This window comes from Periplaneta americana, chromosome 16 (assembly GCF_040183065.1).
Source record: "Periplaneta americana isolate PAMFEO1 chromosome 16, P.americana_PAMFEO1_priV1, whole genome shotgun sequence".
In the NCBI taxonomy this organism is placed as follows: domain Eukaryota; kingdom Metazoa; phylum Arthropoda; class Insecta; order Blattodea; family Blattidae; genus Periplaneta; species Periplaneta americana.
Window position 1 is genome coordinate 112,939,982 of NC_091132.1, and position 26,137 is coordinate 112,966,118.

General features: G+C 35.1%; 1 protein-coding gene across 4 annotated transcripts in view; it reads right to left on the bottom strand.

Moving 5' to 3' along the window:
• Positions 1–25,789, bottom strand: part of LOC138691088 (uncharacterized) — a 106,764-nt gene extending 80,975 nt beyond the window's left edge. For all 4 annotated transcript variants that reach the window (XM_069812795.1, XM_069812793.1, XM_069812794.1 and 1 more), the window contains exons 1-4: positions 25,549–25,789; positions 25,277–25,435; positions 17,175–17,366; positions 12,393–12,515 (exon numbers count right to left, since the gene is read on the bottom strand). In XM_069812795.1, the coding sequence (XP_069668896.1) occupies positions 12,393–12,515; positions 17,175–17,366; positions 25,277–25,435; positions 25,549–25,600 (526 nt within the window). In that variant the 5' untranslated portion in view covers positions 25,601–25,789. The remainder of the gene's footprint in view (positions 1–12,392; positions 12,516–17,174; positions 17,367–25,276; positions 25,436–25,548) is intronic.
• Between the last annotated feature and the right edge of the window lie 348 nt (positions 25,790–26,137).

A 26,137-nucleotide genomic window follows, 5' to 3' on the forward strand; every position in this document is an offset into this window, starting at 1 on the left:
TTCCAGAATGGTTTCACCCCCTAACGTATACGATGCGATTATTTGATTTCTTTTCCTTGTAAAGCTGATGGCTTTGTTCTTCAGAGAATTTATTTTCATTTTGTTGGCTATTGCCCAATCGTTTATTCTATTGAGGTCATTCTGAAGAAGAGTAGTATCTTCAACATGCAATGGGTGATAAATTAGTGAAAAGACATGTTGAAAGTTTGTAAAAAACAAAATAGCTTTGCAGTCCTGCAAATACACATGGAGAGGTTTTTACACATGAATAGGAAAGCCCTTCCTTGTTACCATCATATCAATAATTCAATATGAAGTTCCTTTCCCCGTCAGGAAACATAAGTCGGATACTGATGTAGCAGCCAACCATGACAATCGCTTCTTGTCTTTGTTGTGCTTGCTGAGGTGTGTGGTGTGAGTGCGTCTACCTAGGTACCGCACTGTGAAGAGATGGAATTTTTCACTATTACTGTATTTTTTTCGGGGGGTTATTTTACGATGCTGTATCAACAACTAGGTTATTTAGCGTCTGAATGAAATGAAGGTGATAATGCTGGTGAAATGAGTCCGGGGTCCAGCACCGAAAGTTATCCAGCATTTGCTTGTATTGAGTTGAGGGAAAACCCCGGAAAAAAACTCAACCAGGTAATTTGCCCCAACCGGGATTCGAACCCGGGCCACCTGTTTTCGCGGCCAGATGCACTGACCGTTACTCCACAGGTGTGGACCTATTACTGTACATATCACAAGAAAACAATGGCCGTGAAAAGGAAAACACTTTCTCTCACGGAAAAAATTAATTTAATTCGCAAAATGGAAAAAAAATCCAAATGCTACGAAATCAGAGATGGCAAGAAGAAGACTTGATTGACATCCAACTTCCCCTTATGTTTTCCACTTTTTGTGCAGTACTGTCCCTAATTTACATAGTGTTGTTTTTTTTTTTTTTAAAATAAATTGTATTTTTTTGTGAAAGTATTCAAATATTTTAAATAAAAACAGCAAACCCCTATTTAGCATCAACTCCCTTGGTTTGAATTGTAAATTATTTAAAAATAGCGTGTAAGAGGGCCTTAGACTAGAAATGTTTAGCTTAAATGTAGTTCTGTTTATAAGTATGCATAAGAGTTAAGTATTTGACTTATTTGAACTTTTGTATCAGTGAATCAAGTGCAAAAGTGAAGTGAAAAGAAAACGTACCAATCACACACAAAATGTTCAGTGAATACACTGTAGCCGGAATAGCAACAAACCTGTGAAATACCCCAGAGCAACAAACACTCTCTAGGAATAGCTAGCCTAGTGAGTGCCGGCACCTGCTACTAAGTGAGTCTCGTAAAGCTATCCCACCTACCGGTGGGAGGCCTTAGCCCTCAAGGGATGTTATAGGCTAAATTCATTCATTCATTCTCATTCATTCATTCATTCATCAGTGAAGCGTGGTGAGTCAGTGAGGTTATGGTTTTACAGTGCAGTGAATAGTTTCGATCAGTGATAATTTATAGTGTCAGTGAAATGTGTTATAAAGTGTCAGTGAAATGTGTCCTAAAGTGTCAGTGAAATGCGTCATAGTGCCACTACAGTGAGTGAGATGAGAGTAAAGTGAAAGACTATTGAAACATATGTAGGTTATATTGTAAAATTAGGTATTTTATGTTTTATTATTAATTGTAATTATTGTGTTAAACTGTATTGTGTATTCTTATTGTATTGTATATTGTATAATTGTATTGTGTATTGTTTATATTGTGTATACCATTGCCACCGGGTGCTTGCCCACTTGCAGTGTAAATAAATACATAACTCCCATTTAAGGTTAATTAATTCATGTCCCCAGAAAAACATTAAATAAGGATTCTACTGTATTAGAAATACGACATAACGCATTAATAGTCATAATATATAATTATACTTGAACAAACAGAAGATAGTTTTCTCCCTATCAGCTTCCACCAAGGACCCTAGATTTGCTTAGATTGGCTCTGTTACCTACCACACCACTCCCACTGCTAGAATACACTACAGCATAGACTAGCTCAAACCCAATCTGCAGGCTCTGTATGTAAAGACTTCCCGTTCAAGCTACGTCAACTTCTGTGTGTCTGCGTTACAAACTAACAACAGTTTAAAAATTTCTCCCGTTCTAGTTCTCAAAAATGAAGAAATCTTCGACTTCAGGTATGAATAGTGATGGCTATAGTTATTTAGACAGTAGCTTTGAATCAAGACAAGCGGATAGCAGGAAAACAGTGAAGACGATGCCTTCTCAAAAATATTAAAGTAAAAGGAACTTACCCGATGCAGTTTCGAACAATGAGATGTGGCAACATCTGATACTGGAAAATTAAAAAGATAAAGTCTAAGTGTGTTACTGTCCTCCTGACATGACTGATAACCTTCGAAGTGATGATAGAAGAGCCTTTTCCAAAAACAATTTTATTTTTAACACAACACTAGAACCGTCGAGTGGTCATTTTGACTGCTTTCCATTTTTAAACTCACTATTATCATGTACTGTTGCAAGTTTATGACTTAGGAAAAGAATTATAACGAATCCAACGAGAGATTTAGTGTGTTCCTTATTCCAAACACATTTTTTTTCTATCGAAAGATGATGACAAACATATTGTATTAAACTAGCCGTAACCGTGTGCTCCGCTGCACCTGTCAGAAATAAATATAGAGTAATTACATAATTAAAATAGGACGTTTGATCCAGGGAGCCTTCATGTTTGATAGAAGGATAAATCGTTTAATATGTTACTTAATTTAAATTGTATTTAAATAATTAAAATGCGGTCATTTTGGTCCAGAGAGCAATCATTTGGTGCAATGACAATTCCTTTAACATGTTTCTTAATTGTTATTACATGCAACCATAGTTTAATGAATATTGACATATATCATTTAGTTTTAATGTGTATACTTTATATTACTTGCTATATGTTTCAGAAGTTACTGTAATAACATTGTAGAATTATGTCCATCTAGAGAAACTACACTTTCCAATGGTGAAATAATAATTAAACAATTAATTAGCTTCCGATATTACTTCATACAAACACAGAAACATTCCCTTAGGCTATGTTTAATAGCTTTCGATTGTTGTTGTCCAAGGCCCCTTATAGACGAAGTAATTTGTTTTTATTTCAGTACAGCGGCCTTAGATGGCGTTGTTATTGTAATTTTAAAACTCATTTATCTCATTAAATATCAGTCCTATCAAAATTTTGTATAGAATAAAACTTATCGGAAATTATTTTTAAAGAAACTTTTGTTATGTAATATTTTTCATGAAAGTCAATAATAAGCGAGATATTTCGATTTATTTAATTCATGCCCCCTTATAACTCCCCTTTTAAATAAAGTATTTTGAAAGCCATATAGCCTAAAATGTAAGTTACAACAAACTTAATTTATATTCCAATTTTCATATAAATCGGTTCAGCCATTACCGCGTGAAAAGGTAACAAACATCCAAACAGACAGACAGACAGACAGACAGACATACAAACAAAAATTTCAAAAAAGCGATTTTCGGTTTCAGGATGGTTAATTATACATGTTAACACCAATTATTTTTGGAAAATCGAAAATTACCAGAAAAATTTTGGGTACAGATTTATTATTGGTATAGATGTTGAAAGAACAACACCCAAAACTGGTGCTTTGTTTGAAGGAAGTTAGTGATAAAATGCTAGAAAATTTAAACCTCGTTAGTATGTGGAACATAATGGCTTTGTGATACAGTTATTTCAAAATGTTTAATGTTGGCTGTGTGTACTAATCGGCGTAAAAAAGTAGTGCATGGAACTATAATGGTGTGGCAGATTTGAGCAATGTTACATGAGCATTTCACAAATATGATTCATCTTTACAATTTATGAAGAACTGTGTCGGGTTCAAAGAGCTAGAAAAAAAAAAAACTCACAAAATTGCAGGATGCACTTAGAGAAAGCTTATAACTTCACAGTGGTATACAAACATTAAGGTGAATTTCATTTTAACTGATAAAGTAAATAGTTTGATGTAGGGAACAGTAGTAAATTCGTCTCTAGGTGACATACTTCACCCACACAGTTCCTGCTCGTCCTCTGCATTGCAATATCACTTCCAAACACGGATATTATTGCATGACTTGAGGCTTTCCCGGCGTTTGATGTAGAATAACTCTTCTCGGGTTCTCAGCCAGTGAATCGGAGATTTGCTTCCAAGCTTTCAACGGCTAGCTCTGCCATCTTCTTCAGGGAATGAAGCTAGACATGGTCCCGTATTACTTCATTCCCTGAAGAAGATGGCAGAGCTAGCCGTCGAAAGCTTGGAAGCAAATCTCCAACTCACCTGGCTGAGAACCCAAGAAGAGTTATTCTACGGATATTATTTCCTGTTTCATGATATTTATCACTGACAATTTTGTCAAAACTGAAACCATCAGAGATGTTAATAATTTATTATTATTATTATTATTATTATTATTAGTAGAGGGCGGAAAAATGTGCATTACCACACGATACAGGTTAGTTTGGTCTGAAGTATGGATGATGTCACAGGTACAAGCGCAATAACATAAATGGATTATGAGAGGATGGCAGTACAAGTAGGAACCAACAAATGACGTTCAATGTCAACTTCTAGTTGTATGGGAAAGAAAGCCAGATGTTTACAATATTGTTTACTGTCTTTGTACAGGTAGAAGTGTTGTGTAAAAGTGATTTAAAATACTTAAGTCGAAGAATTTGGAATTAAACAGTCTAAAAAATAAATACGGAAGAGACATTGTTATTCCGCAAGGGGAAAATATTTTGTGTGTAGTGCGCAAATGTGAAATTAAAATACGTAGGAAATATTACATAGAGTGGCATTGTAACAGCAAGAAACATACTGAAAACGTACAAAGGTCTTCGTTATCAAATAATAAAAACATACACGATCTGAATTCAATGTGAGTTTATGTAATATGATGATTTCTGCAAATATTCCGTTCAAGAAACTTGATAATCCACAGTTTAGAGGTGAAAATGTGAAAGAAAAATTCCACAAATTCTGCCAAAAAAAAAAAATATATATATATATATATATATATATATATATATATATCGGTTATACAGTTATGTAACATTTTGAGTGGAAGGAAAAACGACATAGGACAGTACTTTTTTCATTTGCACCTCTAACATCTTGTGACACGGAAAGAAGCTTTTTGATGTTGAAAATTCTTTTGAGTGAGAGACGTCAAACTTTCTCTTTCTATAATTTATGGATGTATATTGTGGATCACTGTAATGCAGCCTTTAATAATCCAGGTGGTGGCAGTTAACATTTCAGGTAAGTTTTTAAATCATCATAACTATATTACAACTTCATTCCAGTATTTATAGATCAATTGAATGGAGTGATGAGGTTCTTATTACCAGACTGTACTCTCTTGCCGCTGTTTACGTGAGTGAATGACAACAGTATAGTCCACATTGATATTGAACTTAAGGCATAACGCACATATTTCCGCCCTTTAATTATTAGTATTATTATTGGTTCTGTATTTTACGTAAAAATTACTTGACAAGTCATTGTTAAATTACTCCTGAGCTGCACCTGGAAAGCAGACACCTAAATTTGAAGAAGATATATTTTGTAAGTGAGCAATGATTTGCCAGTCCTGTAATGTACGTTCCTGGAATAACTTCTGTCGCCATTTGATGAACACTGTATTTCTTTTAAGCTAAATAAAGAAAATGGTACTGAAAATGATTCAGAAAGACTTGGGTAGCCTAGGTTGCAGAGTAACGCATACACATACATGAACTTCTACCATCTAAACTGTATGACTACAAACATGGTTTCTCATGACAGATTGTAGCTTTTGAACATTTCTCCCAACATTTGATGACAAAAGGGGACGACAAAGAAAAAGAAGAAGTTCTCTGCCATCACTAGAAGATTGTAACATAGTCATGTGAACAACCTGGATATATATATACGATTTCTCATGTCTTTCTCAAATATTACCCATATATTCCTAGGGATGTGCAGGTCACTTTTTGGAAACATTGGGTCACTTCAGGGTGTCATAGAAAACTAACAGATACTGTAAATAAAATAATATTTTAAAATACGTACAAGATTGTGCAAACTAATCACATATTTAAACAGTCTCAATGGCTGTGTGTTTTTATGTGACAATTCAAACAAACAAGCAAATATCTGAATGTACACTTCTGGAAATAAAAAATGACCAATCCTGGGAACAAAATATCTAGACTTTTTATTGGCATTTCTTATTATCACATTACTTCTTTAAATGTTAGTTACTTCTGGCTATAGAGCTGAGATGTTATGGCACCAACCTGCACGAAGTTTTAAATTGCCGCCCAGCAGGGTAGAGAAGTTGGGGTTGTTTGGGTTATGGTTCTCAAGCTCAGAGCAGCAGGCATATCTGTTTCATCTCTTTCTAAAAACATTCGTCTTATCTTAGTATCACCACTTTCCTATTCAAGAGTCCGAAGGTACCTAATGGAATTACGCCCACTATTCCATCTTTATATTTTTATTCTCCGTCCGAATCAGACGACTGATCTGTGCTGGAATCAGATGTCCGTAAGTTTATGGAAATGTTCTCTAAAATACTGTACATCACGTGCTCACTTTCAATGTAATTGTTCTCTACTTTCTTCACATAATCATACACTGATATCCATTCTTGGAAGAAGCGATTGCTTATGCGTAGCGTAGAAATTATAGATGAGTCTTCTTAGGACTTCCTCATCAAAACTGTCTACAGCTGCAACAATCTTCTTCTTCGGCTGTGATTTTTCCGGACTGGAGAAAGAATCTGATGTTCCTGCCTCAATATTTTTCCCTTCTTTCCTGAATCTTGGTATTCCATTTACAGCCTCTTCTCACATGAATTTCCATACATTATATGCTATTTCATGTCCTTGACTATGAAGTACTCTATGATTTCACACCTTAGACAATGCCATAATGAGGGCGCTCAGAAGGACAATGTTTTCAATATTAGCAATAGCGGTAGTAGCAGAATGATCTGAACACTTGGAATGCTAGTAACCAACTAACCCAACACCCTTCCAGTTGAGTGTGAGGGAGAGTCCAAGCAAACGGACTAAAATGCGTCCCTCGTGCTAGTGCCATAACTTCTCGTCCGGGTTCTACCTAACTAAGAATAATGCATACAGAGAAGATATAAACCACTCTTCTGAGTTTTGTATTTGAGAAAAGCCGGAGATGAGTTACAAGTCTGCTTATAATCACAACATTTTGGCTGTTTGTACCTATAGACATAAGCAGTGGCTAAGTGCTACAGTGCTGGGCTTATAAACTGGAGAACCTGGGTTCAACTCCCACTCTACCTTAAATTTATAACTTGTATTGGGCCATGGTTCAAGCAGCGTATCTCCAGTTCCCCTGTGATGTCCCAACAATTCTCGATTATCATTCATTGTGAGTGTAATGTGGATCCACTCTGAATATCTCCAACGAACTAAGTGGTCTATGCTTCTTTTATTTTTATTTATTTATTTAACCTGGTAGAGATAAGGCCATCAGGCCTTCTCTTCCCCTCTACCAGGGGATTACAACTACAATATTAAGAATAAAATTACAATTAATATTAAATTTACAAGTACAATAAAAATCAAAGTACTAAAAGATTAACTGATTAGTAAAAGCTAGACAGTTTATTGTAAAAGTTAAGAAGAGAGAAGCATTTCTTTTATTAAGTAAAAATTAAACCTATTCTACGCAATAAGAAAATGCTTAATAAGTTTGCTTTTGAACGCTACTAAATTCCGACAGTCTCTGATGTCACTGGGTAGGGTATTCTACAAGCGCGAGAGCGAGATTGTGTATGATGATGAATAAGATGATGTCTTATGTGTTGGTATGGCTAGTATGCGGCTATTTTGCGTGCGTGCGTGTGAAGAGATTATGATACGATGACAGGTAACTGAAACAGGAGGCGTGTAGAAGTGTGAAGGACTTGGAAAAGGAGAACAAGAAAATGAAAATTTCTACGTTCGTTACGCCGTATCCAGTTCAGAGTTTGGAAGGATGGGGTAATGTGGTCAGCGCGACGGAAATCGCAGACGAAGCGAACACAAGAATTATGAACACGTAATTTTTGCGATTGGTTGACATTGAGGTCAGTCAGTAGAAAATCACAATAATCGAAGTGGGGCATTACTAGTGTTTCCACTAGTATTTTCTTGAGTGATAGCGGAAGGAATTTTCGAATGCTGTTTAAGGAATGTAGTATGGAAAGCACTTTTTTGATAATATGGGTTACTTGGTTATTCCAGTTTAAATGCGTATCAAAGTAAACTCCTAGGTTTTTAACACACTTGGCACTAGCAACATCATAGTCATCAGTCATTATTTATTTCCAGTACTGTACATGAGTCGTTTGTATGCCTCTGGATACCTAACACTCTGGCTAAGTTCTGCTCCTTCCACAAGTTTTTGACTATAATGCAGAAATTTTTAAAGACCTTCACTTCACTATGGAATTTTCTTCTTTTTCTTTTTCCACATATGATTTGGACTTAAGGGAATTAATATGATCTCACAGATCCGCATAGACATATGTCCTAAAGGCAGGAAAATTGGGCAAAAAAAGGGTCGGTAAATTTTGTCTCGAGCCCTCATGCAAGGAAAGGATTCAATTACATGCTGTATATCTATGATACACAATTCCTAATTTTTATTTTTCACAGTCTTGACTGGATTTATGAGCATGATAACTACTCAAGTCCAAAAAAGTAACTGTATACACTTAGTAAATCATAGATGAATATCACCATGAGTGATGCCTTATTGGCGTCACTTATGAGGTTTCACCCTGTCTCTGGACACTTAACTAACAATAATAGGAAGTCTAAACATTGGGAAATATTCAATTACATTTCCTTATAAAAATAATACCTTTAGCACATTAATAATGCGAAATGAAATGCATAATAGACGCTAATAAAGACATTAAGGTAATTCATAACAGTTCTTCTAAACTACATTCAAAGTAAGTGTGAATAAGGTATGGCGATAGAGAAAGGAAGTCGTAATTAACATTTTAATCTTAATACATAATTAACGACTTAAATTACTTATCAGAGAAACAAGAACAAACACAGTAAAACTTCATTTATACGTTTTGATGGGGGTGTGAAGAAAAGAAAACCATAATAGGCGAGAAAAACATATAACTTAAATGACATTTAATAACATCTGAAATAGCATTTGAAGACTACATGCAGAGAATGAGATAAGTCAATTTAGTAAAACGTTCACAAGAGAAATTTATAACTTCATAATCAAGCCATCTTTGAGTATATAATACAGTACACAGATGTATATCACACATTCTTGAAGAATGTAAGATTATTTGAAGAAAATCTTAATTGCTTAGAGTCAAAGCTATCAGATATATTACATTCAAACTCCAATTCTGAAAATTATACGACATTGACTTACCTTGTTCTTCCCGCAAGATCTTCATCTAATAACACGTGATTATTTAAAAAAAAAGTCAGTTATTTTGAACTGCTTCTTCTTAAGGGGAGAGGATGGTATTTTTTAAAACTTTTTTCCTATTTTGTGTAAAATATTGTGACAGCCACGTCAAGGCTCGATCACATGTCCCGCAGAGGGCGGGGCGCACGAGAAAACGCGGCGAAGAAGACTGCAGCCGCTCAGGTCTGGAAGGGGCACGATGGCATTCTAGTCCGCGGCAGAGAGGGGGGAGTAAATCAGCTAGTGACTGAGGGGAGAAATCCAGAGAGGCCTAGATAGGCGCCATCTTCTCGACATCTGAAGATTGTTCGCGAGATCGTAGCTTCTCGAAACTATGGTTTGGTTATAAAAGAAGAGACGCAAGTGAACTTGAGTTGGTTGCAGTCGTTGCTAGTTTTGGACAGCAAGGCAGTCTTGTGTAGCAGTGAAGCCAGCTTCGAGACCGGAGTTCGACTTAAGTTGTGTCTGTAACTGTGGGAGCTGGAAGTCCTGAGTTTGAGCGTAGTGGACTGCAGTTGGGGGACCTGAGTTCGAAGTTCAGTGGACTGTCTCTGAAGGTCTGGGGTTCGAGATACTGTGAACTCGCGTGACTGAGCTAGAAGAACTAGCCAAGGCAAACGAATTGTGAACTGAGAACTGACAGTTCTGATTTGTAAATAGAGCTTTGTGAACATTAGTTAAGATTAACAGTACACTGTTGTTTTCAATAGTCCAAGTAAATTGTCACTGTCGTCTGTGGAGTGCAATAACGGATACTGTGTTACTGTGTGGAGTGGAAATCCCATTGTTGACGGGAGTATTTAAACTAAATTATAAAGTGACTATTGTTGAAACAATAAAATTACATTCTCGTTTTGTATAAGTTACAATTAATTTTTTGTATGTAGAGAGCTCATAGCTGTGGTAACTCAACCAAATAAAAATATTTTGAAAAAAAAAAAAAAAAAAAAAATTATTTGGAGGCCCAAATTTGAAAAAAAATATACCCAATGCAGGACTGTACTAAAACCGATATATCTAAACCGTTTTTAAAGATAGATTCAAACAGTTTTTTTGCAATGTATTTGCAAAAGCATGTTCTGCAAACTGTCTGTAACAGAATTTTGATATTAGTCCCTACCTTTGTAAAACAATTAAAATTTAATAGCAATTTTCTGATTTCCTTTCTTGCAAACAAACGTACATATTTTTAAAATGAAATCAATTAACAAAATTCTGTTACAGAGAAAAGTTTCCTAATAGTCTAAAGAATGTGTGTTCTAAATTTCATGCATGTATCTTTAATAGTTCAGAAATTATATGCATTTTTGTCTGACCATTTGTATTAAAAAAAAATGAAGTTACTGGAAACTGATAAAAGTGGGCATGTGATTTAAAAATCCATAGCACAGGAAGTTTAAAAATGGCGTCTCAACATCCGATAAGGGCACAAATACCCACAAAATGTTATGCAATGCATTCCACACATATCAAAGAGTATTTTAAAGAAAATTTTTTTTTTTAATTTAATTTACCGGAAACAATAATAAAAGTAGGTGAATGATTTCAAAATCCATGATGCAGGAAGTTTAAAAATGACGAATCAACATCCGATAAGGGCACAAATATTCACAAAATGTTATGCTATGCATTCCACACATATCACAGAGTATTTTTAAGAATTTTTTTTTTTTGAAAATTTACTCATTTTTCACCAAAAAATACCATCCTCTCCCCTTGAGAAATAAACCAGGCTCTCAAATTGTGATAACCCTTCCGTAATTTGTTCAGTTACATCATGGTGTGTTACAAAATGTTTTTACTGTTTCTAAAGCAGTAACAATGTCATAAGATTGTTGGAGACAAGCATGGGCAGCTTTGAATTTCCACGAATTTCAAAGTGAGCCACATCTTGTCAATGAACACATGTTCTATTTTTACGCTGTTGTATTTTGACAACAAACCTACTTCCAGCAAAACTGATTTAGAATGCATAAATGACGCTTCGTTTCTCCTGGGGCTTAAAAATGGTTGCGTTAAGTATAAAAACGTACAAACGAAAAATGTATAACTGAAATAAATTAACATAGAAAGTATAGGAATTTTGCAGAAAAACATGTATATGTGAAAAACATATAATAATAATCCGTGGTACTACAGCCCATGAAGGGCCTAGACCGACGAGCCGGCTGCTGGCCTCACGCCCACATGCCGAAGCGGAGGTGGACGATCATCCAACCAGAATGGAGGTATCGTGTGGTTAGCACGATTATCCCCCCCAGCCGTTATAGCTGGTATTCACAACTGGATTTCACTACTGTAGCTTCCCAAGTGCATCACGATGCTGGGTGGGCACCGGTCCCATACATTGGCCGAAATTTCATAAGAAAATTTCTTCCCCCATGAGGACTCGAACCAGCACGCATTCCGTTATGCGAGTCCTAGGCGGGATGCCTTAGATCACAACACCCGGCAAGGGACACGAAAAACATATAGGTGAGAAAAGTATGAAAGAAGTTTTACTGTATGTACTCTTATTGGATATCAAATAAGACAGTTCTTAGAAAGGCCTGATTATAATCCCTGTCTTAAATGACTATTAATTTCTACTCATTCAGACATTCTAATTCATCAAACTATCAAGACCTACATGCTTTATTCTTCAATAATTAACATCAGTCTTTATATTCCATGGGCCAGGGAGAAAATATTGCAACAAACAAAATATCTTTTTCTAATAAAGAATATGTATGAATAACTGAAAACAAGGTTAACTTCAAACGAGATATTTTAAACCTACAACTAAGTAAGAAGTCGATAATAACTTCTTACGGTCTTTCACATAAAAATAAAAATTATGGTGAAACACAATTTTCAGAAGTTCAACTCACATGGTCGTGTTGGGGGTGGAGCTTGACTTTCCTCTAACTGCGTCAGCGTCACTTCTACTTTCCTTATGCTGGAGAAGCCATGTTGCAAAAGTTTCATAACTTTCTTGATGAAGCCTACATAATCTGAAATGTTAATCTGACATTAATCCCAATATTCATCAATGACAATTACATAACTGTAACAGCATACTTACTTGCCAATATACAACAATCATTTTTATTCTTGAAGTCATGATTTAAAGTTTCTTTCTTAAGTAAAATTATGGCTGAGACAAAAAAATCATAAATAATTGATTAAATGGCGATCTTACTCGTGTTAATTGCGTAAGCATGTGCGGCTTATAGCTGTTTCGGTGCTTCTTCACACCATCCTCAAAGCCTACTAGATCTCGGCTTACATAGCACAAGAAAATGGTTACAACCCAAACATAATAGACAACATCATAAGGAAGACAAAACAAAAACTCAACAAACAAAAAAACACACAAAACACAACACAAACACAAGAACACAAGAAATACACCACACTAACATACGAAAACAAAAAAAACACAAGATCGCATCCTCATTCAAAAAACAGAAATACAACATAGCATACAGAACAGAAAACACACTACAAAGACACTTCAACAAACACACAAACAAATAAATACAACCACACAGGCGTACACAAACTCACATGCAATAGTTGCGACAGTTTCTACATTGGACAGACAGGCAGATCATTCCAAACTCGATACAAAGAACACATTAAAGCAATAACCAGAGGACACAATACATCTACATATACCGAACACATAACTAATGCTAACCACACATGCAATAACATAAATACAGACATGGAAATCATACACATACAACCCAAAAACCAAAAACTCAACACACTAGAACAATATGAAATATACAGACACACTAAAACACACCCTAATCAAATTCTCAACACACAAATCAATTTCAGAACACACACACCATTTGACACCACATTTCAACACTTTTCAACAATCCAATGCACCCACACAACAGGCAGCGAAGTTCGAGATGACGCTGAGATCTAGTAGGCTCTGAGGATGGTGTCAAGTCGCACCGAAACAGCTGTAAGCCGCACATGCTTACACAATTAACACGAGTAAGATCGCCATTTAATCACTTATTTATATTCAAGTGTTAAAAGTAGTGTACGAAAGATTCAACATGGAAAAAAATCATATCAGGAGCAAAATGTATGATGCAAAAGAAAACTTTCAATTGTTTACGTTATGATTTATTTTACAACTGAGGGAAAAATGAGCAATAAAAAATTACATTAGTGCAGTAGCATGAAGAGGCATGCAGTAGGTCTTCAAACAGTTATAAGTATAGCAACACACAATATATTAGACAATGATTGTATTTAATCTTATGTAATGCTGAAACTCATGTATTGTGAGTCCTTATTACCACAGCACGACACGTCCTCAGGTTGCGGATAGAGGAGATGACCTTCAGATATTGAGTGTAGCTGCAAATGTATTGAATAAGCAGTCGCAGACAGCCTGCTTGGGGGTTGGATGAAGGGCTAACAACCCACCACCGTAAAAAAACAGCTTGTTATGAAACCCCAAAATAAGATGCATATGGGCTATTCCATATGAAATCGATTAGTAAAAAATCTCGCATTTTTTATAGTCTAATTTTTTCCCTATTTATACAAGGTGCCGAGGAGAGTGCATTTGCAAAAATATACTATCGAAAGTCAAACAGTTTTCATATTATAAACCGACAAATTTAGCGTATTTTATAAAAACAAGCCTCTTTCAGCACTCAGAACACTGGAACCATTTACTGCAGAACATTGAACGAGAGCTTATTTTGAAGCTGACATTTGGTAGGTTATGTTAAGAAGTAATCCTTATTTTTATTGTATACAGAGAGAGAGATAATCTGATTTAATTTACTTTTAGGCTTTTTGCCAATTTGTAAAAATGTAAAAAATATTAAGAGGAATTCGGCATTGTTTGCTTAGTGGCTTGGCAATAAGTTTCGAGGGTATTGAATAAATTATTTTCACACACCTAGACTTGAACAGCGCAGTACTGCACGCACTGGCCGAGAGATGATAAGCGAGCGTTGGGCGTCATTTTACTCCTATGTTTATGAAAACTTGTGATAAAGCTAGCCCAGCTATGCACTACTAGATGAAACATCACGTATTTGTCTCCTGGCCTTGCTTGTCTCGGCTAAGCTCCCGTCTCACAGTCAGCTGGTTAGCTCACGCGTGTACTATTTCTTTTCTTTATTTTATATTTTCAATACTTTCTTATCAACATACCAAAGGTGTCTTAATGAGGAAAAATCTAAATTTCTCCATTTCCATAAAAAGTAAGAAAATCTGTTTATATGTCAATATAAACTTTAATTTCTCAGCATCAAAATAAACCATGATTTTGATCATTGGGTGAAAGGGTTTCGGAGCTACAACAGTTTAAAGTTGCTAATTTTTATGAAAATATGATAAATTTAAATATTTTTTATTTTAACACTATGAAGTTCTGATGCCTCAAACTTTGCACAAAGCACTGTATGACAGTTCTGTACGTACAAAAAAAGTGTCATTGTATTTAGAAATTGTAAGGTCAATTTTCTCTATATTTCGATTGATTTGAGATAGAATAGCTCATATAGAGTGTTAGTTGGGAGGCCAGAGCGAAAAAGACCTTTAGAGAGGCCAAGACATAGATGGGAGGATAATATTAAAATGGATTTGAGGGAGGTGAGATATGATGGTAGGAACTAGATTAATCTTGTTCAGGATAGGAACCAATGGCAGGCTTATGTGAGGGCGGCAATGAACCTCCGGGTTCCTTAGAAGTCATAAGTAAGAAAGTAATACTGAAATACTAGAATTTAAATTTTTTATGCTTGTTAAAGAATTATTGGGACTGGTCTTTGTTTTATTTTCCTTTTTTTATTTACCTGTCTTACTTATTTTGATTTCATTTTATTGAGTATTTTATGCCAATACATATGTAAAAAGAGACTTGAGCAGAAAAAAAAAAAGGCAGATGAATGAAGTAACAAACTGCACAAATTAAATTTATGTGAAAAATCACCGGCCTCACAATTTTGGATTACAGATGAAATGATCTGGACAAATTCAAATTGAAACTGATTACAAAATGGACAGTTAAAACTAACTATAGTAGAACTTGGTTATAGCAACCTCGTTTTGTGTGATACCTCGCCTATAACGTCAAATATTCTGTGGTCCCAACTAATTCCCTATAAAACATGCTTTTCTACCTTGCTTAATACAACAAACGTATAAGCGTCTACCTCGCATATAACATTATTTTCAACCTCAGTTTGGAATACAATTTTCTAAGAACTAAAGTATTTTGCTGAAATCTGGCAATTCTTTACTGTTCCCTTTTATCATAGACCTCTGGAATACAGGCAGATTCCCCATCCCATTGTAACCTGCCCGAATTCATGCGGTATTAATGGTACCTGCATGGGGTCAGTTTCGACAGGAAGTTTTCACTTAATGCACGCATTTTAACGTAGTATGGCCACTAAAAGAAGTGAGTGATACTTTAGAAGCCATTAGAATTGGGAACATTTCTATGGAGCTAGAGGAGGGAGCAGTGAAATTGCAATTGAAATAATGAACATAGAATTTAATTTAGAAAGTGTATATTGGGCAAGTAGGAGACAACAGAGTAAAATGACTGATTACTTCACTCCTCAGCAAATAAGTTTGGTGAGTAATGAACAAACTGTTTTAATACAGAATATTGTATTTATAATTGTACATGTATTTTATTGTGTTCATGGTATGCTTAAAAGTGAATACATAAATCTAAAATAAGCCTAATTTTGTTTATTATTTTTCATTTTCCACCTCACTAGATTGATAATATGAATCTTGGTTACTTCAACACTCGTTTATAACAACATAATATTCAAGGTCCCTTGGATGTGTTATAACCAAGTTCTACTGTATATCAATTGGAAAGAGAACAAAGGAAAAATTGAAGTCATTACTCATTAGTATTCTAAAGCAAGTTTTAGAATACAAAAATACAAACCTATTAGAAGAAGAGATTTAAGAAGACCTTCAAAAAGTGGATTGAAATCGTATTGGACCACTTGATCTCATGTCACTGTGGAATTGTATAGTTTAAAGTGTTTCAAGCAAAGGGAGATTGTAAGAAAAACACAATTGTTAATTGAAATTACTCGCATCTTCTTTCTTAGGTCAGCACCTCTTCAGCACACTTTTATTCTTGCAAAGCCACTGATGGTGATGATGATAATAATGATGGGGATGAAGTAATGATATATTGGTATTTCTTTACAATTGCGTTACCATGTTAAGGTACAAATCTATTTACGAATACTTGCTTCTAGACGAGTCTTATGTAGCGTAAACAAAAGAAAAATTGAGTGGCGACACCAGTTTCACACCAAAATAAGGAGAAAAGTTGCTGTGAAATTGGTCGTCAGCAGAGAGGTGTGGACAGACAAGATCGCTCTGTCGACGTGGAAGGGATAGGTGGCAGGGAGGGAGAAGCACATCTCAGTTTTCTAGGCCTAACGCCGAATCAGTGACCAGTTAGGTTATTCAGATTAGTTTAGGCATACAGTTACTCACAACTGTCTAAGAATGCCACTACCCCACCCAAAGCCCTCTCTCCCATGCTATCTGGTAGTGGGGTGTCCTTGCTATCCGCCTTCCTTTGGTAATGCTATTGTAAATATTTGCCGATATATTAAAATGTTTGTAGATCAGTTACTGCTTACCTCGCGGAAAATCTTGGGGGCTCACCAATTCCCGAAAAAATTCCTGTGCCACTGCAGCATTTTCTGCATCTGAAGTGGGAACTGCAAACCAGAACTGAAGAGTACGACTCTCCCGTGTATGCTTTCCCGTCTGGGCAGACACGAGAAACACACGAAATTCAAGTGACAGCTGTGCAGGACTATTATCTTCATCTACAACACATTTATATGCAAAATATTAAAGTACACTCGGTTAGGAATTTTGCAATGAACATTTAATATTAAGAAAACAATTAGCCTACATCTTAAAATCCTGAAGTTGCCTTTTGAAACAAAATTAGTACAGGGACATCATTTTATTTTTACTAACATTTTTAATATTAACCTGGCTATACCTTTGGATCAACGCTGTTCGCTACCCCCTTGCATGACTGGAGTTCGATGATACTGGTGTAATATACAAACAGATCACTTTACTATGTATAGGAGGGAAGAAAAGTAGTTCATCCATTTACATAAACTAGAAAATTTCGTGCTTTTGAGTTTGATAATTTTCATTAGGTTTTTGTTTAATCAAAATACAGTACACTATTAACAATGAGTGTTTTTACTCATGAACTGTGCTGTCCATGTGGACGTATTCATTATGCAGTGTATATTATACTGTCTACAGCACATTAGTGTATAATATAGAGAATAAAGTTAAATTGAAAAATAATCATAATATGAATATTTAAACACATTTTTTAAAATGGTGGCCATTCATTTCGATACAGGCTTCAGTTCTAATGTGCATATCATCACACTATAGACTATTGTACCTAATCCCAATTACCAGTTTCGTCCTTCGTAACTAGTAACATGTTGAAATAATTATGTACCTACTCTATAAAAGAGTACCTTACATACTGTAAAATCAATCTTCACTTCTGCCCGATCCGAAAAGATAAAATTACTCAGACATGCTATCTACTGTCCGTCCAAGTGGTTTTGTCGTAGGGTCGTAGAATGGGAGGAAATCACGTGACAGTTAATTACTTTACGAGGCCCTTTTATTTAAGTTGTTTTAAAGAGTTGTATAATATTATGTAGACGTCCAATTCCTAACAGAAATTAATGTTCTCACAAAAGAGCTAAGACGACAACCCAGCCAATAGCTGGCGAATAAAAGCAGGTGGGGGAAACCGGGATACGACGTAGGCAAATGGACGACAGTACCTGTGCGAAAATGATTCAATATTGAAACCTCTTTCGTCACTGGAAAACGCGAACATATATTTGGAACGTACTGTTTACTATGACCATAAGGCTACTATGACTGTATATGCGGTCTTGGATCTGTGTGCAGGACGGTTGAACTTCATTAGTAGAAGGAGTGGGAGTGAAGTACATTCAAAAACTCAGGTACAATAAAAATTGAAGTAAAAATAAAATGATGTCCCTGTACAAGTGAGTTATAATGATTTTGTACAAAACGTGAAGTCTAAAAAAAGTAAGATAGCATGAAAAATTGTGGATGATTCAAGTCTGAGAATCTTTTCATAAGTTAATTTTTTGCACATATATGAGGAGCTGCCTCTGATTGAGGTTCTGGCTGATATGTACATCTATTATCAGACAGCAGATCTCACCTGATGACATATGTCAGAGGAAGAACAATTGAGTACCGTTTTTGCAAAACGTGCTAACTGAAAAAACTAAATTTTACAGGAGAGACAAAACACTGTAGTAAACAAAATTTTGCTGTAACTCTCACGTATCAGAAAGCAAGTTTTGGAAAAACGATCACACTTTTTGACACACAACAATGAAGAGAAATAATCCAATTTTACTAAGACGCCTTTAACATCATGTTGAGGCCTGCCTTATGTTAACGAATCCATCAAAATCTCAATTTTGCAAATTTTGCAGTTAGCAAGTTTTGCAAAAACAGTCCTCAATTGTTTGTATACGCCTGATGTCTGATTAGTGTAATATGTAGCTAATTGGCGATGTATGCAATAGAGAGGGAAAGGAACTGGCCACCCTACCCCATTATCCCCTGGCTTAGTTGCCTCAAATGGTGCATTGTTAGTATCATTTGTGAGGTTCAAACCTGTCTTTGGACAGTTGACTAAACAACAAACAACAACATATGAGGAGCAAATATTCAAAAGAGCCTTTGTCCTTAAAATCGAATTTTAGGGTATGAACAAAAAATGTATTTATTATCTTCCCAATATTAAAATTGTGTACCAACTACTTAATTATGAATATCAATCTATTCAGAATGAAGTAAAACTAAGTATTCAAATCAAATTCAATTGTCATTGTAGAAATTAAATATAACAGTTTGGACAGTTGCTTTTGACTGAACAGACTGATATTGTTGGTATTGTTTGTCACAATGCTGGACATATTACAGCTATTTCAGGTTCTGTACGGAACACTTTAGACAGCAACTTTGAAAATATAATTGTCTACAAAATTTATGTCTTTGGTAGAATATGCTCAGTGATACATGAATAATTTTGTTAAAATATGAAGGACCTTCTCCCTGAAAACAGAATAGTTTATTAAACTTTAAGTTATTTTCTGAGAAATACCTAAATGAAATGGGGTTCCGTACGGGACAATTTTTGGATACCTCAAGAGTCAGCAAGCATTTTGATGGCAAAAGTCTGTCATATCTGATTCCTTGAATAACTGAAATTCTTTCCATAAAGTTGTAGGCACTGAAACATTTTAGAAAAGTAGTTACTAGTAAAAAAAAAAAAAAAAACTGCTACGAAATAACTAAAAATACTTGGTTCCGTATCGGATAGACATGTAGTTCTGTATGGGACATTTGTGAATTAGGAGTCTTCTTTGAAACGTTTTTTTGTTTTTTGGAGGTAATAGTGTAATCTTAGTATAACAAATATTTATTTTTATCAATTTTACATGAATTTTATGGGACAACAAAGCGTAATTAGAGGAAAATTTGTCAAGAAATGGTCAGATTAAGTGTTGAATTTAACCATACAAAGTTGTATGTTAATGATTATGTATTATACCGTACATTAAACTGCAAGTTTATTTCAATTTAAGAGTCTTCAATTAAATTTATAATACAATCTGTCAGTTCCTTTTCTAAAAATATCAGAATCATTTAGAATTCTTCTAATCTGAGACACTTTGACAATGCTTTCAAATGAAGAGGATTCCTCATCTAGCTTAAAATATTTGTCATTTTTGGCTGTCTGTTTAAAAAAAGTACTTTAATATCTTCGTTTTCAACTTTGCTATTATATGTAGTATATTTATGTTTTAGTCCCTTACCACTTGGCAATTCAACTTCAATTAACTTTACAGGATTAAAACTTTCCAGATTCATGGGATGTTTTAGGTTGTGGTGGCTTTGTTCCAGAGAAGACACAGGTCTATTTTCACATTCATCTCAAGATTCATCTGTCTCTCTAGCATCTGATTCTGAGTCATTTCCTGTAAGTGATGAGTCAGAGTAAATCTCGTAATATAGGCTTCTTAGAGTGGTTAATGTGGTAGATTCTTTGAAGATGCTGTGTCTAGACATTTCTGATCTCGCTGTTGTGACAACAAGAATGCTTTCACAGTCATAAGATAAAAAATAGTGACTTCGCTGAATTTTGGGAATCGCTGCTACTTTTCCCATTGTTTGTTCATGAGCTCTTCATATAGTCTATGAAACAGATTGAAATGTTCTACATAAAACACCAATAATCAACAATACAGCAACCTCGAGTTCTGTTTGAAATTGTCCCATACAGAACTGTCCCATACGGAACCTTATTCCTTTTAAAAATACCCTATTAAAACCCTAATTAAAATTAGTGACGTTATGAGAACAGTATTCACCTAACTTCTATAAAATATTGTGCACTTATCTTCTTCCATTAACGTGGAAAACAAACTTTTCTATCTTTCCTAGTTTCGTATGGGACAATAAGATGACTATCTTTATACACTGTCACAATAATTGCAAGAAATAACAAAACCTAAAACCACACTGTCCACCATGTGCCTAATAGGGTCTACCAATAAGAAGTAGCAAGTACACCACCTTAAGGAAACTAATTTGGCTGTATCAGTGGTGAGAACACAGGGACACAAATTTGCCTTCAAGAACAAGATTACTACATTGTTTTGAGATCTTAAGAAATGAGAGTAAAAGTACAAATAAATATATTTTTTTTGGAATCTGGCAATTTACACTATTCAGAAGCTCTCTTTGTCAAAATAAATTTTATTATCACAAATTAGTACCTTTTGATAGGAGATACACGTCAAAAGATTATTGCAGTCATTTTATGAAGTAGCTTTGAAACCAACTTGACGTAATTAAACTATATTGACCAAATCTGTGGTGTTCGGGTAAAGGGGTATAAGTCATTTTTTTGTCCAGGTGGAATTTTGTTCCCCAGATGAACACACAAGTTAAATTATACAAGTCGGTGTGCAAAAAACAAAGAATACAAGCAGTTGATGTGTTTTATTTGTGTAGAAAATTATTTGTAATAAGGGTTCCAAGTTTAATTTTCATTTATCTCCGAACTCATTTTTATGACTCATCTCCCTTTACCCAAACACCACAGAAATATTCCTTCATAGGCCTTCTTTTAAACGTAAAAACCACAATCGTCTTCGAAACATCACACATTGAATTTCCCTCTTCATCTGGGACATTAGAAATAGTATTGATGAAGAGTTTTTAAACACTGCAGATCTGTCTCATTGTGCCAATTCTAAGCAAACGGTTTGACTAGAATTTTCCTCACATCTTCTGTTCCCTCTTAACTTTTGTGTTCAACACGTGCACCACACTATACTTCCTTATTTTATTAGCTTCTCTTCCATTCAAACGCTCACCTTTCTTTCTGGTCCCTTGATTAGCATTCCCCACACTCACAGTGCAATCAGATTCCATGACAATTGAAGACTCCCCGGAATAAGAATGAAACCAACAAAACTATAATTCATGTTTCAGGAGAAAAGAAAATAATTTCAGGGGCATATTTAATTAGACTTGTATTTACTAGCAGAACCATTTGACTAACCAAGGATAGAAGTTCGAGTCGGTTAAGGCTGGTTCACAATAAACTGGGAACGGAAACGAGAACGAGAACGGAAATAATGTTAAAATAAATGTATTTAAATGTGAGCATTTACAATAGTTAATTGTGAATGCTCACTTTTAAATACATTTATTTTAACAATATTTCCGTTCTCTTTCCTGTTATAGTGTCCGTTCCCGGTTTATTGTGGACCAGCCTTTAGAGTCATAACTTACATGCTCCAAAAAATGAAAAATTGAGATACCATTATATTCCCATGTGGTTACTTGCGTGGAACACGATTCAGAGGTTAATTTTTCACATTTCTTACATGATGCTTGTATAAACAGGCGACAAACTTCCCGGTTTCTGTCGAAAGTCTCATGATCCACAGGATCTTGTGAGTTCTGTTGTATAGTGCTTCTCGACTAATCACCGATCAGCATTTCCCTCCTGCTTCTCCACTTCTTGTTGTGTAGAATAGGGTTGTGGATGAGTATCTTGCATGTGCCTTGTTATTTTTATAAATATCAGTGAGTTTAGTGGCTGTAATTGGGCATTTTGTAAGCATAATATTATGGAAGAGAACATATTACTGATTGGAGAAAGAGGATGACCAGAGAAATGTATAGCAGCTCCAGAAACAAGAAAAGAAACCAGGCCAAATTAGCAAGGTTAATATTATTTTCTGATTCTGCTTGGCTCCTACTGATGTATTGGTAAATTAAGCAGAGCCTAGTGTTTTATCACAGTTACAACATATTCAAGTTCTACATGCATATCTTTGATGGTGCCGTGAATAATAATCAACTGGACAATACTGAACATTTGTGTGAATTGATGGAAGCAGGTATTAGTCTTATGATATAAAGGAACATAGTAACGAAAATGTGAGTTTCAATAAAATTTACAATCAGTATTTCTTTTATAGATTGTAAATTGAGGGGTCGACTCAAATAAGGGGAGAATCCGCTTTTCTAAGAAAATATAGTTTTCTCGTCTCTAGAATGTTGTGTCATAATTGCAATAACTCTGGCAACAGCTCAGCCCACTGGAATTTAAATTTCCACCATACTTAAATTCTCAGACTGTTCTGAGGATACTTAATTTCTCTATTCCAAGATTTGTGACTTATCCTTCTCTCTGATTGGACCCCTCAATTTATATTGTACTAGGCTATATTATTTTGTAAAATGTACTCAACTGAAAAATTTAATAACTGGACACCTAGGCCTATTCTTTTACATTGAATTTAAAAATAAATTATGCTTGGGGTAATGTTGTTTTGTAATATTTCAATTTGTTACTGTCAAATCCCACATGATCCCAACTGGTCATTATCTAAACTCACATGTCCCAAACGGAGCACTCTCAGAACACTCATGATCCAAAGGTCATTGTCAAAACTCGTATGATCCATAATTTAAAGCTAAATAAATAAATACAGTTACAAACCTGAATAGTAGTTTTTAATTATTGTTCTTTCATTTATTAACCTTCACTGTGAAGTAAATGGGCTCCAAGCATTAAAAATATATTTTCCCTCACTTGTGAAAATTTTCATTTTTGGAACATGTGAGTTATGATTCTAACCAACTCATTTAGGTATTGAAGTTGTTTTGTATGGTTGTGAAACTTGGATTCTCACTTTGAGAGAGGAACTGAGTTTAAGAGAGTTTGAAAATAAAGTTCTCGGGAAAACATTTGGGGCTAATAGGGATGAAGTTACAGGAGAATGGAGAAAGTTACACAACGCAGAGCTGCACGCATTGTATTCTTCACCTGACATAATTAGGAACATTAAATCCAGACGTTTGAGATGGGCATGGCATGTTGCACATATGGACGAATCCAGAAATGCATATAGAGTGTTAGTTGGGAGGCCGGAGGGAAAAAGACCTTTGGGGAGGCCGAGACATAGATGGGACGATATTAAAATAAATTTGAGAGAGGTGGGATATGATGAGATTGGATTAATCTTGCACAGGATAGGGACCGATGGCGGGCTTATGTGAGGGCGGCAATGAACCTGCGGGTTCCTTAAAACCCATAAGTAAGCAAGTCCTGAATAAAATAATTTTTGTTGTAAATGAATGCTTCAAAATTACTTTTCCCACCAAAGTCTCACATTTTAATAATTTGTTGTTACATCCCTTTTTCTGGGAAGATCTTGAATTACGTTTTATTACAATTTATTTAATCTCTGATAGAGGTTCTGGCTGATATGTACATATATTATCAGGCAGTACACCTCATTTGATATATTGTGTCAGAGGAAGAAAAATATTGTTTGTGCACACCTGAAGTATGATTAATGTAATTTGTTATTAGTCAGCGATGTATGCAATGGGGGGGAAAAGGAACTGGCCATCCTACCCCATTATCTCATGGCTTAGTTGCCTCATGAGTGATGCCTTATTGGTGTAACTTATGAGGTTCAAACCTGTTTTTGGACAGTTGACTAAACAACAATTTGTTCGGATAAACTCCAGAACATGGATTGCACCCTTTCCCTCTTACTTCAAAATTCCAACCTTGTGCACACAAAATAAATTATTGCTACTGAAAAGTGCCTTTTCGTAAATATGATGCGCATTCGACAAACGCAGACAAATCTGCTCCTTTTAGTATCTTAAGACATAATTTGGTAGGTGCAATCCATGTTCTAAAATTTTCCCCAATGTATTTTTGAAACGCTGGTTACCATGGTAACCCGGTTATGATTCGCTGGAAGTGACAGAGTCGTGTTTGATTGTATTCAGTTTGTGGTCATAGTTGTTTTTGAAAAAACCCTCAATTTTTACATTGCGTTAAACACGGGACATAAATTATTTTATCGTTACGAGTGTACAGAAATGTGTAGATAATCCTTCTAATGGGAAAACAAAGTTACATTCAATTTTCTTTGTTTTGTGGACAAAGTCTCTTTTGAAAGTTTGCTCCTTATATTATTTCGAGAGTCTGTCACAAAATAATTCTGGCCAATGAAACGACGGCATTCTTTTAATGTCTGAAAAATCGCAATTCGTCAAACCAGTAAAAGGAACTTATGTGTATATCGATTGATCTTACCTTGTGCAACTTCTTTATTAATAACAATACCACGATGATCTCCGCCAGCAACGTGCACTTTAGTCTTATCTGTTCCTGCTTCTTGTGAAATTGCCCTCCTCTCAATAGCAAGTGTTGTTGAACAAGCTGTTTTGCATTTCGGTGTCATAACAATATGATCTGCGTACATAAAACAAATGTATCACATTAGGCGATTAAGCGTAGTTGAGTAATAATTTAACTGATTATCTAATCGCAAATATTTATTTAAACAAAAAAAATTCATAACTAACCTCTTTGTGGTTCATTCATCCTTAATAAGTTGTGTTGCTTCGTTTCTGACATATATATTCTTGACGGAGATTATTACAATATTAATCACGACTAAATAACGTAACAGAAACAAAGGTGGGCTATTTTACTACTTCTTCATAATCCAAAAAACATTATTGATTTAAAGAAACTTGCTCTTGGTACGAAGAGGTTACACCCCATCCCAGGATCGCCTCATGGCCTACATACGCAGATCAGATGACTGAGACACTGCACCTAGATGACACGTGCTCGTTAATAGTTTCTATTCAGAGTAGGCTACGTACGTATAAAGTATGAATCACCTTAGAATAAAAAACCGTAATTATTACTACACAGTTCAGATTATGAGTGATCACCATTTGAATTATTTAGCACCATTCTGACCAATTCAAGGGCAAATATGGCAGTTCTTAATTATAAATACAAGTCTTTTTATTTTTTGTAGTTACTGGTTAGCCTACTGCAGAGGTTACCGGCTTCCTGTACTTATTATAGTAATGGAATCACCATTCGATCCATAGACGAATACGTTCGAACCCCTGATCGTTTTTTTAGCTGGTTATTTAA